At 46.5% G+C, this 11,849-nt stretch overlaps 2 protein-coding genes across 2 annotated transcripts; one reads left to right on the forward strand and one right to left on the reverse strand.

Moving 5' to 3' along the window:
* Positions 1-6,251: 6,251 nt before the first annotated feature.
* Positions 6,252-7,320, forward strand: LOC117193364 (serine protease grass-like). The gene is made up of 3 exons (XM_033398081.1): positions 6,252-6,550; positions 6,614-6,807; positions 6,871-7,320. The coding sequence occupies exons 1-3, from the start codon at positions 6,399-6,401 to the stop codon at positions 7,302-7,304; spliced, it is 780 nt and encodes a 259-aa protein (XP_033253972.1). The 5' UTR covers positions 6,252-6,398; the 3' UTR covers positions 7,305-7,320.
* Positions 7,321-7,409: 89 nt separating this feature from the next.
* On the reverse strand, positions 7,410-8,035 carry LOC108160475. The gene is made up of 3 exons (XM_017294495.2): positions 7,911-8,035; positions 7,627-7,832; positions 7,410-7,548 (listed from the first exon to the last, which is right to left on the reverse strand). The coding sequence occupies exons 1-3, from the start codon at positions 7,955-7,957 to the stop codon at positions 7,478-7,480; spliced, it is 324 nt and encodes a 107-aa protein (XP_017149984.2). The 5' UTR covers positions 7,958-8,035; the 3' UTR covers positions 7,410-7,477.
* Between the last annotated feature and the right edge of the window lie 3,814 nt (positions 8,036-11,849).

Consider the following 11,849-nt stretch of genomic DNA (forward strand, 5'->3'; position numbering starts at 1 on the left):
AGCTGCCACAGACCATTGCGGACGCAGTGACAGCCGCACTAGCCCAGCACACTCAAATGCTAGCTAACGCGATTGAAGCGGGGTTTCAAAGATTGTCGCTCCAGAATGCAGCTCCAGTTCCAACGGAAAGGGTACACCCAGCCCATAGGCAGTCCTCTCCCGTTAGGTCAAATCAATCCTTTGAGCAACTCTTTAGGTTATCCGCCAGGGAAAACGCAGCATTGCCAAACTCAGCGTCCGACTAACTTGTCAGCCCCACCCGAGTCGCAGCAATCACATCAGTTGCGCGCGGATCGGATTAGCCAGATAATCGCGAACTGGAAGTTGAGATTCTCAGGGCGCTCCTCTATGTCAATAGATGATTTTTTGTATCGCGTCGAAGCTCTGACCAGCCAGACATTAGATAGCAATTTTGAATTGTTAACTCGCTACGCGAGCAACCTGTTCGAAGGAAGCGCGGGTGAATGGTACTGGAGGTATCATAAAAGCGTACCAAGAGTGCGCTGGATTGATCTCTGTATTGCTCTGAGATCGCAGTTTTCGGACGGCAGAACAGATTTAGAAATCAGAGCCGCGATCACCCAGAGGAAGCAGAAAGTCAACGAACCGTTTGACAGTTTTTATGAGGCCATAGTGGCGCTTGCAGACAAGCTCGTGCAGCCGATGACCGAGCAGTCCTTGTTAGAGGTGTTGCGAGCAAATCTGCTCAATGAGATACAACATGAGATTTTATATGTGCCCATACCGAACATTGTGCAGTTGCGACAAGAGGTCCGCAAGCGTGAAAGGTTCATGGAAAATACTGCTAAGCCAATCCCGGCTACTCGACGATTTGTTCCTCGCAATCAGGTGAACGAAATGTCCATCCAGACAGAAGGTCTGGCAGAAGGCGATTCGGAAGAAGCTTACGCTTTTGATATCGACGCGATGACGCTTTCTTGCTGGAATTGCAATAAACAAGGCCACCGATATCAAGAGTGCGAAGCAGAGCGTAAAGTACTCTGTTATGGATGTGGTAAGCGGGACACATATAAACCATCGTGCCGAAAATGTAGCTCGTCAAAAAACGAGTTTGCTCGTGCACCGATATCGAGTGCACGCAAGTTAGTGTCGAAGGCAACGAATACGGAGTAACCGGGGCTACGTCAAGCTCACTCCCCCTACCTCCTGACATGATAACGACCACTATGATACCAGTACAGGACGACGATCAGGAAACGACCCCTGCGCCTAGCAAAACTCGAGACCGTAAGCGTAGGAAGCTGTTCCGCACGCAGAGTAAAAATGCGCGCAGAGCATTATTAGCCTCTGTTATTAGTAATATCACTGACCTACGACCCTACGCCAATGTCACTCTGTTTGGCAAGACGATAAGTGGATTAATGGACACAGGCGCCTCAATCAGCTGCCTTGGGGGTAAATTTGCAGAAGAGTTATCTCGAACAAACCCTGAGGTCAAGCCGATGAAGTCAGCCGTGCGAACCGCAGATGGGAAAAAGCAAGTTATTCTAGGTAGGATCTCCACACTCATTTGCTTTCGAGGAAATTCCAAACGAATATGCCTTTATCTTGTACCATCGTTATCGCAGGAGTTATATCTAGGAATAGACTTTTGGAGAAGCTTTAATCTACTGCCGTTCTTCTTAATGAGCAAAGCGAATAACAACAGTTTGGCGGCTATAAACTTTGACAACCCGATGCAAATACCTTTGTCGGAATTACAGCAGAAGGAACTAGTAGCGATAGTACAGATGTTCCCTTCGTTTGCCGAAAAAGGATTAGGAAAGACAAACTGGCTTACACATGACATAGAAATTTCCGAGACTCGGCCCATAAAACAACGCCACTACGCAGTGTCGCCTGCAGTCGAAAAATGTATATACGAAGAGTTGGACCGAATGTTAGGCCTTGGGGTGATTGAAGAATCAGATAGCCCGTGGTCTTCCCCGGTAGTAATTGTGCGTAAGCCAGGTAATGTTCGCCTTTGCCTTGATAGCCGGAAAGTTAACGGAGTAACAGTCAAAAATGCTTACCCTATGCCCCTCATTGATGGCATTTTAAGTAGACTTCCAAAAGCGCAGTTCATTTCAAGCATCGATCTTAAAGATGCTTACTGGCAGATTCCGCTTACTGCAAGGGCTCGGGAGAAGACGGCTTTTGCTGTGCCTGGGAGGCCGCTATATCAATTCACGGTGATGCCGTTTGGTTTATGCAATGCCCCACAGACCATGTCCAAACTGATGGATAAAGTTATCCCACCATCTTTGTCCGTGTTGAAAGCGCTGGCCGACCGACTGTCTCAATCTGGACTGACGATAAACGTAGAGAAGAGCAAATTTTGCCTGAAGGAAGTGAAATACCTGGGCCACGTGATAGGGTATGGGATGATACAAACGGATCCCGAAAAAGTTGCTGCTATTCGGGAGTTTCCAGTGCCACGATCGGTGAAGCAAGTGCGACGATTTTTGGGAACCACTGGATGGTACCATAAATTTATTAAAAACTATGCCGGAATTGCTGCCCCAATATCAGATACACTAAAGCAACGTCGATCGTTTGTATGGACCAACGAAGCGCAAAGGGCGTTTGAAAGTTTAAAAGACCAAATGTGCGAGGCACCAGTCCTACATAGCCCCGACTTTACCATTCCATTTGCCATTCATTACGATGCCAGCCACACCGGAGTTGGTAATGACATCCCAATCGCATTCATGTCTCGCAAGCTGAATCAGTGTCAGCGAAACTATTCAGTCACGGAGAAAGAGTGTTTGGCAGCCATAATGTGTGTGAAGAAGTTTCGAGCTTATGTGGAAGGACACGAGTTCTCCATCCATACCGCCCATGCATCATTGAAGTGGCTAATGTCACAATCGGACCTAAGTTCTAGATTGCCAAGATGGGCTCTCAAATTGCAGGGGTTCAACTTCAAAATTTTCCACCGCAAAGGTAGCCAAAATGTTGTCCCAGATGCTCTGTCGCGGGTGCACACCGAAGATCTATCGCCATTCAGCTGCGATGGATTGGTAGACTTGCAGTCTGATTGCTGCAAGTCGGCAGAATATTTGGAACTAATTCGAAAAATTAAAGGCAACCAGACACAGATGCCAGACATTAAGGTGATCGATAACCTCATATATCGGCGAGCAGAACACGCGGCTGTTGATCAGATCGCTGACGACCTGTGTTGGAAGCTGTGGGTTCCAACGGAGCTGGTGTCCGATGTACTAAAACAGAGTCACGAACAGTCGCTAGCAGCTCATAGCGGCATTAATAAAACGTTGGAGAGAGTTCGACGTTATTATTATTGGCCAAGTTTAGTAACCGATGTGAGAGCGTTCATAAACAGCTGTTCGGTCTGCAAGTGCACCAAGTACCCGAATCGTTCGTTACGACCCCTATTAGCTCCAGTGAAGGAAACTCAACGAGTGTTTCAGAAGTTGTTTGTGGATTTCCGGAAATATCGGTATCTTCGTTGTTTTGGACCATCTTTCAAAATATCCGTTTTTAAAACCCGTAAAGAAATTTACAGCGGAGGCGATAATTCGATTCATGGAAGAGGACCTATTCCATTGCTTCGGGGTACCCGAAGTGGTTGTGTCCGACAATGGAGTACAATTTAAGTCCCATCACTTCAATTCGCTGTTGAAAAAGTACAATGTGCAGCATTTTTATACGGCTGTGTACGCACCTCAAGCCAACGCATCGGAACGCGTTAACAGATCCGTTATTGCCGCCATTAAAGCTTACATCAAGCCAGATCAAACTAATTGGGATGAGCAGCTTAGTTCTATTAGTTGTGCCTTACGATCTAGTCTGCATTCAGCCCTAAACGACAGCCCCTATCGGGTTGCATTTGGACAGCACATGATCACCAATGGAGACACCTATCAGCTCTTACGAAATTTGCAGGTTTTAGAAGATCGTACCGTGAGTTTTGGCCGGGAAGATTCGTTTGATGTGATTCGAAAAACAGCCCAACGAACAATACAAAAACAACACCAACGAAACGAACAGCAGTACAACCTTCGAAGTCGTGAAGTGGCGTTCAAAGTTGGCCAGGAGGTCTACAGACGCAACTTTCAGCAGAGCAATTTCGTTAAAGGTTTCAGCGCAAAACTAGCTCCTACTTTTGTAAAAGCTAGAATAAAACGTAGGCTTGGTCACAGTTATTCCGAGTTGGAAGATCCCCAAGGTAGACTTATCGGAAAATACCACGCTAAAGACATAAAGCAGTGACCATCCTAATACAGGTTAACGGTTTTCCTCCAAGCGTCTATCACCCTTTGATGTGATTAACACCAAAGTGTGATCTTGGCCGGGGGGATTTGTAGTGGTCGCTTGTCGGGCGGATAGGAAAGCATATTTGTGTTCTTCGCCTGAAAGTATGCCCGATGGTATTTGTACAATTTATATATTTATGTATATAATATATATATATATATATTTATATATATTGTATTAGTTATACAAGTATATATCACACCTCACCGAGATACTTATTAATTATTAAGTTTAGTCCCCATAGTTAGTGTATAGTTAGGTTGGCTTAATTTCTTGTTGTGGTGTTACATGTTAAATGTTCCTGGTCTCGCCTCTCTTGTTCTTCTCGTGATTCGGCCTTACTGTTCCAAACGTTCATTTAAAGTGCAGTGGAGGCCAGCGTTTGTCTTATGTGCACGTTAGTGTCATTATGTAGGCTGAATGAAAACTGTAAGAGATGTGCTCACATATATATGTATACACCGCCCACTGAAAGCCACTGAGGCCAGTAAGATCCCACCGTGACTCGCATTCCCTTGAACCTCGCAGTCCGTTGATATGTCTGTTTTTGTGTAGTTGGATATACTTAGTGTTAATTGTAACAGAAAAAAAAACCAGAAAAAAAACCCACCAACACATGGAAAGTTTGAAAATGCATTTGATAAAAGCTTAAAAGTTTGAGCTTAAAAGCGTCCGCTCGGCCGGGTCCCCTCCGCGAGCTTATGCCATGCAGCACGCGCTGTACGATTTTGTTTTTGGTTTGCAGGTAAAAGTTTAATGCACCCACACACAGCCACACGCCCAGCTACGAAAGATCTTTCGCCGCGGGAACACAAACAAAAACTGAGTGAGCTTCATAATATACCAACAACATTACATTTTATTGCCTCCCAAAATTCCGCGAGCGTGGCAAAAGCTTCGTTCTTTTTTGCTAGAGCTGTTTGTCGGTCGTTGACCTCACACTTTTAAAGTAGTCACAGCTGATTGGCCTACTGCCTTTACAATACGCTTGGTAGAACGAATAGTATGTCCAACTACTCCCTGAAGCCGATGTGCTGGGACATGTGTACCTATATTGCGCTATAGTATTATCTTTCTATCTAAGGAAAAATCATTAGTTTATATCGCACTATAAAATATCGTATATGCACTTATAACTATTTACACTTATCGTATTTATTTATCTAAATATTCCCTAGTAATAATAGCTATATCTCTTGTGACGCTTTTCGTTCCTCCTTTTGTCCATTTAGCCTTGTCTTGGAGTTCTCGGTTAGTGTTTCTTTTTTCTTGTAACATGAATATAGTATCTGAATATAGTTTCTAATAAAATGATTGCTAAGATGAATATGTGCTAGACGTTACCGCTGGGGGGAACCATGCCGCTCTTGAGCGAAATAGGATGACCAATACCGGACACTCCAGGGATCCTGATATTATTATTGGCTCTTTCAGGATCATGGTAGGGTGGGCGTGGCACGACTCCGTGCCAGCAAAACAGAGATGTCCGCCGCGGTGGTAGATCCCTACTCCTTCTCTGCACTATCTTTGCCCCACTATACTTTCCGTACCCCTAACGATCCTTTCCTTGTCTGTCCCCCTCCCATTACCAAAAAGAGTACGCGAATTTTAATAAAATAATACCAGCAGGAGCGAAGCAACCTAACTGGAGGGTTACCCCAAAGAACCCATCCCCATTTCCGACCAGAGATCAGCCGTGGAAGCGAGCGCGGACTCCTTCTCAGTTAGCCGACCACCAGCTTCATCGTGCGAAGATTCTCTTCGTTACTCGTTACATTTGAGCACAAGCCTGGCTGGTGTAAGCACTTCGGAGAATGTGCCTACCTCAGGGATCTTTTTACGAAAATTAAGAAAGGATTACCGCTAACTGAGGAGGAAACGAGGATCAAGGAAAACGCTGGCTGCTCAACCAAAAAGGGTAAGTCACATGATGATCTCTTTGGAATGTGCACTCAACGATCCGTAGGCATTCGTCTGCTGCGAAGAGCACGTGAACGGAACGGGACTGGAGCTGCTACAGCAGTCTGAGGAGGCATGCGGCAAGTTCTTGAGACTCAAGGTGCTTGGCGGCAGCGAAATTAAGATGGGATCGAGACCTTGGATGGCTCTGCTCAAGTATGATGCTACAGAACCCGGCACCCAGGGAAGGGGCCAATTTCAGTGTGGTGGTTTCCTGCATCGCTGAACGAATCGTTTCACTGGTCCTAACTCTCCTTTCGCAAGCAGGCTTCGTCCTAATCGCCGCTCACTGCATGATCAATGGATTCCCGTAAGTAGATTTCAGCCTCTGTCCAACCATTCAACCAATCATTTAAGTCTGATATCTGAGCAGCGTGGCAGTGAGGCTTGGAGAGCACAATATTACCTCTGAGGTGGACTGCAGGATTGTGGACTCGAAGACAAGTTGTCAGCCGCCCTACGAGGACATTGGCATCGAAAAGATCATCCCGCACGATGGATACTCGAGATTCACCCAAAAGAATGATATAGCCCTCGTCAAGCTGGTGAGGGACGTGGTGTTTAAGGGTAAGCGCTTCCTCCACGTGGAAATCCTATATCATGTCGTAACGTGGTATTTTCTATGGCCAGATCACATCAATCCCATATGCCTGCCACTCTACGTAGAGCTGGAAAAGAGTATCCTGGCGACGAAAGTTATGCGAGTGACGGGCTGGGGCAGACAGACGGCCCATGGGAATGATTCCGATGTTCCCATGGAGGCTGGGGTATCCCGCCTGCCCCTCGCCAGCTGCATCGCTATGCAGAACAGATCCATCGCCAAGAACCAGATCTGCGTCAGCGCCTCCCTCCAGGACAGCTGCAAGGGCGACTCTGGAGGCCCCTTGCTCTTCAACTTCTGGTACAAGAAGAGCAAACAGCGCTTTGTGCAGATCGGCATCGTGAGCTACGGCCCCGAAAACTGTGGCCACAAGGAGCTGGGAGAGACGGGGGAGGGTCAGACATCAGTCTACACGGACGTCACCAGATTCATTCCCTGGATCACCCGGACTGTGGCCCAGTAGCAGCATTAGCGCCCAGATGCAGTATATAATTGCATAAATATATGAAATAAGCTTGGGTACACAGAGTTCTCTTGCTTAGTGAATATAAATAATTTAGAACCGACTAATTGGGCATCTAATGCTTAAAATTAAACCGCCTCCGTCGTATCACGATTAATGATGGCCTCCACAATCTAGGTGAGGCGCTGGGCTCTCGTCAGCTTCCACGATACACAGGACAGGGATGTGATGAAGAAACCAATGCCTAAGCAACCGATGGATACATTAGGACGGGATGGGGTGGGATGGAATGGAATGGAATGCAAGGGGATGCAGCACTTACCCATTAGCAATATTGCCTCGGAGGTCTCGTCCTGCCAGGCTTTGGAGACGACGCAGATCAGAATGAAGCCGCTCAGCAGGCAGAAAAAGCCGACGACTACGGCCAAGGTGATCAAAATGATGACGGGATCGTTTAGAGTCCTGTAAGCGAACAGCGTGTGGCACAAAGATCTCTTGCGTGGAAGTGGCGACATATACACATCCCCACTGAGTCGGAAGAGGCGGAAGATGGTTTAATTAGTTCTAGACAGGGAGAGAGGGTCTTGGGTAAACTGCGATACGAACCAGGCTTGGGCGTAATTCGGAAGAATGGGAACAGCTCTGCACTCCATCGCGTACGTCGATACACTGAATGGAAGCCCTTTGTCCGTTCGATTGGGCTCTTCCTCTTTTGGGTGGCTGCCTGGCTCTGGCACTATTTTCTATATATAGCTTCTGCTTTATTTTATTTGTGAACGACCTTCCTCAAGTTATAACATACTCTACTACACTAATGTATGCTGATGATGTCAAAATCTGTCTTTCTTACTCTGATTGGTATTTGCACACACGCCTTCAACTTGATCTAAGTGAACTACTATTGTGGTGTTCAACTAATCTTCTTTTTCTGAACCTTTCCAAATGCAAACTTATGACATTTTACCGTCGCGCTCCTCATTTTGTCTCATATGTTCTAGGAAATCATGTCCTTGAGCGAATTTCGAGTTCAAATGACCTCGGAGTCCTTTTTGATCATAAGATGTGTTTCAACACCCATATAGCTGCAACTGTAAATAAAGCTAAGGGTGTTTTAGCGTTCATCAAGCGTTGGTCCAAGGAGTTTGACGACCCGTACGTTACGAAACAATTGTACATCTCGTTAGTACGTCCTATATTGGAGTATTGTTCTTGTGTGTGGAGCCCGCAGTATAAAGAGCAGCAGGCTGTTATTGAATCCGTGCAAAAGCAATTTTTAATTTTTGCCCTTCGGAACTTTAACTGGGACTCGGGTAGAATCTTGCCACCCTACCGGTCTAGGCTAAATCTTATTGACCTGCCGTCGTTGCACCATCGCAGAATATGCAATGGCGTAATGTTCGTGCACAAGCTCCTTCTTGGGACTGTTGACTCCCAAACTCTCTTGGGTCAGATTGACTTGGCCGTTCCATCCAGACCTACCCGTACTTTTAGGCCTATCCGTCTACCCATATGTAGGTCTAATTATGCTGATCATGAACCTTTTAGGGTTTTATGCCATAATTATAACTCCCTCTGTCTAACCCTATCCCCTGAACTGTCTCTTAAACTAATTGCATGCAATATTTATAATCATTTAAATTTAGCTAACTTTTAACTTATCTTTTTCCGCCTTTAGTAACTAAGTACCATTATTAACAGATAATTTGTTAATTTAATAAATAAATAATAAGAACGTGAGAGCAGGGGCTCTAACAAGCGAAAATCATTAACTTGATGCCACAAAGTTCACGTTTCGCATGTGCCCAGGTAGCGTTGACAACCGCCACGCACAACTCCCTCAGTATCCTATTGCACTACTCTGGTCTCACATCAGCCTCAACCTCTTGGTAGTTATAGAAATACTTCAAGGTGGCGTGGCGTGGCTGCATTCAAGCGAAACGCAAATTATGCAAAATAACGATGTCAAAGTTTCAATATAATGAAGCCAGTCAGGATGGTAGGATAGAAAACCCCTGACGTGGATGGGCACCCGGCAGATAGAGGCAAGTTTCATCGTCAAGCCAATGCCCTGATCGATGGGTGTGCTACAATGGATCTCGGTCTTTGTTCGAGAGAGGCTTATCTGGGAGGCTGCGACTGCTATCGCCGGGGTAATTTAAATGAACAGGGCTATGATTATACGGATTCTACGGGCACTCAATCATTGTGGGAATGATTGCTGGAATGGACTTGTAGGTCATCACCCTTACCCTTATTGGCAGACATAAAAGTCGAATCGAAGGCGTCGCCATAAACAATTATCAACTTTGTTGCACATTACTGCCACATGGGTGGTGGCACAAGCAGAGAGAGAGAGAAAGGAATCACCCGCAGGACCTGGCGACAGGCCCTGCTCCTTGCTCTTGGGCGATAGCAGCGTGTTGTTCTCGCCTTGGTTACATTGTAAAACGTTTTATTGTCGCCGGCATCTGGCGACGATTTGTTGGTAACGCTCCTCCATCAACCCCCGTTCCCAGACGCTATCCCCGCCCCCCTCCTCCTCCTCCACCCCTTCGCCACGCACCCTCACTAGAGGGTTTCGCCAGCGGCACGAAACAACGAAACCCACTCCTGACGACAACTGTTATGCTTATCGGATGCTTTGTGAATAAGAATTCGAATGCGGATGCGGATTCGGTCAACGTTGGGTGCTGGGTTTTGGGGTCCCGTGTCCTGGGGAGCTGAGGCAAATTGCCGTTGATTGTCGGGCCCAGGCGTGGCAGCGTAAATAACAGAGAACCAAGGTGCCAACTGCTTCAAAGCCAGTCACAAAAGTTTGCCAACAACATTAGATAGAGAGGCCAGAGAGTGGAGGGGAGTGGGGTGCGGATCTGGACCTGGGTCTAAAGCAATGGAAAACTTCATGGCCGATTACATTGTGGCAGGCAGGGTGAAATCTTATCGCCGCACAAGAACTCGTTTCATTTTAGTGCCGCAATCAGCGCTGCTCACTTGCAACTTCCCTGGCATGACAAATATTTTACTTTTACTCTTTCGCTGTCCGCTCCGCTTCAGGTCTTCTTTTATGCGTTGGCTCCATTTCTGGCTCTGTCTCAGCGCTATATTTCCTTCTCCCGCCTGAGCTCTCTAATGCGATGCGAAAGTGTGCCAAAGTCGCTGACAACGAAATCAAACACAGCGCCTGAGACACACCCGGAGCCGGGATAGGGGGGAGGAAGTCCGGCAAAAGGCTGCAGAAAGTTAAAATTAAATTAGCGTTTTTTCAGACTCTGCAGGGTTGCAAGGTAGCAACCCATCCTTTGGGATATCCTTGGGTCGATCCACGGCCAGAATGGGTAACAAGGTATTCGCCTCCTTGGGCCCGCTTTCTGTCACTGGCTGCTACTTATCCAAATTAAAATTGCAGAGCAAAGCACTTTCTGCACACTTTCTAGGAGTCCAGATTCTTGGTCTAAAGGATGGACAGGCAGGATTGGATGTTTGATATGGGATATCCAGCTACCGGATGGGCAGCCAATCAATTTTGGATTCCTGTAGAGCATTGCTACTTCGGGTTTTCCGTTTTTTATCCCTGCTGTCCTCTTAGCATCTCGCTTATGCTTGTTTAAGCAAATGCTTGTTATCGTCCGGATCCGTGTCCGAGTCCGCGGTCAAATCCAGTCTAAAGGATAATGCGCGTAATTGTTGTCCGTGCCCGGAAATTGGCATAAGGAATGGAATGGAGCAGACCGGAGTGCTTATAGCCAACACCATTCGTATTTGCATGGAAAACATTTTAAGTCGCCAGAGAAGCCCCTCCTCGGCGACGGTAATTAAATTTGAGCCTGTGCCATAAACACAATCTGGAATCCGATGCTCGAGTAAACATCCGGATTAGCGCTAATTCCGCACATACATATACATATGTACATATATCTCTGGCTTTTAAATGCGTATACAGTGGTAAGTGGAATGAATGGCAGCAGATGACTGCTGGATGACTTTATCAAATCGATTCCCACAAGCGTCAACTTTCACTCTCTCTCTCTCTCTCTCTCTCTCTGCCATACTCACACACACACACTCTCGACTCACATCCACATCTGACAGTGCCAATAGTAGTGCTGCCAAAAGATGGCTCCAGATGCCATGGTATTTAGCTGCTTTAACAGCCGCCTCCCACAAACCCCCAAAATGAGGTGAGCGAGGGGGGATGAATTTCCAGTCGATTCCACTAGAAACGCAGAGATGTGACACAGCCGACGTATGAGGATCGCTGAGGAACATTTGCCAAAGCTCCAAAAGCTCATTTTTTGCTCCTACAAAATTTGTAGCGTTGTCTGACCAGATGATTCGAGGTTTGGGACGTAGACTTATAAAACGCCTTAATGCTGCCAGAAAGGATTCTGTAGATAGATCCCGAACGACTTCCAAATGAGTTGCTTTGGTGCTAAAGCATACGAAGACAGCGATGTAACATTTGATAGGAGGCCTGCTTCTGACTTCCGACTTGTGATAAAAGGGTCCGCAAAAATCAACGCCCGTTGTGTGGAATGCTGGATTAGT

The sequence above is a fragment of the Drosophila miranda genome (genome assembly GCF_003369915.1).
Source record: "Drosophila miranda strain MSH22 chromosome Y unlocalized genomic scaffold, D.miranda_PacBio2.1 Contig_Y2_pilon, whole genome shotgun sequence".
NCBI lineage: Eukaryota > Metazoa > Arthropoda > Insecta > Diptera > Drosophilidae > Drosophila > Drosophila miranda.

What these genes read in the sequence shown, in the direction of transcription:
- LOC117193364 (XM_033398081.1), top strand. Translation starts at nt 6,399, where the DNA reads ATGATGCTACAGAACCCGGCACCCAGGGAAGGGGCCAATTTCAGTGTG. An exon ending in TGCATGATCAATGGATTCCC is followed by an intron (nt 6,551 to 6,613) that starts GTAAGTAGATTT and finishes ATATCTGAGCAG; the next exon opens with CGTGGCAGTGAGGCTTGGAG. An exon ending in GAGGGACGTGGTGTTTAAGG is followed by an intron (nt 6,808 to 6,870) that starts GTAAGCGCTTCC and finishes TTCTATGGCCAG; the next exon opens with ATCACATCAATCCCATATGC.
- LOC108160475 (XM_017294495.2), bottom strand. Translation starts at nt 7,957, where the DNA reads ATGGAGTGCAGAGCTGTTCCCATTCTTCCGAATTACGCCCAAGCCTG. An exon ending in CCGAATTACGCCCAAGCCTG is followed by an intron (nt 7,833 to 7,910) that starts GTTCGTATCGCA and finishes CTTCCGACTCAG; the next exon opens with TGGGGATGTGTATATGTCGC. An exon ending in CGAGGCAATATTGCTAATGG is followed by an intron (nt 7,549 to 7,626) that starts GTAAGTGCTGCA and finishes TCGGTTGCTTAG; the next exon opens with GCATTGGTTTCTTCATCACA.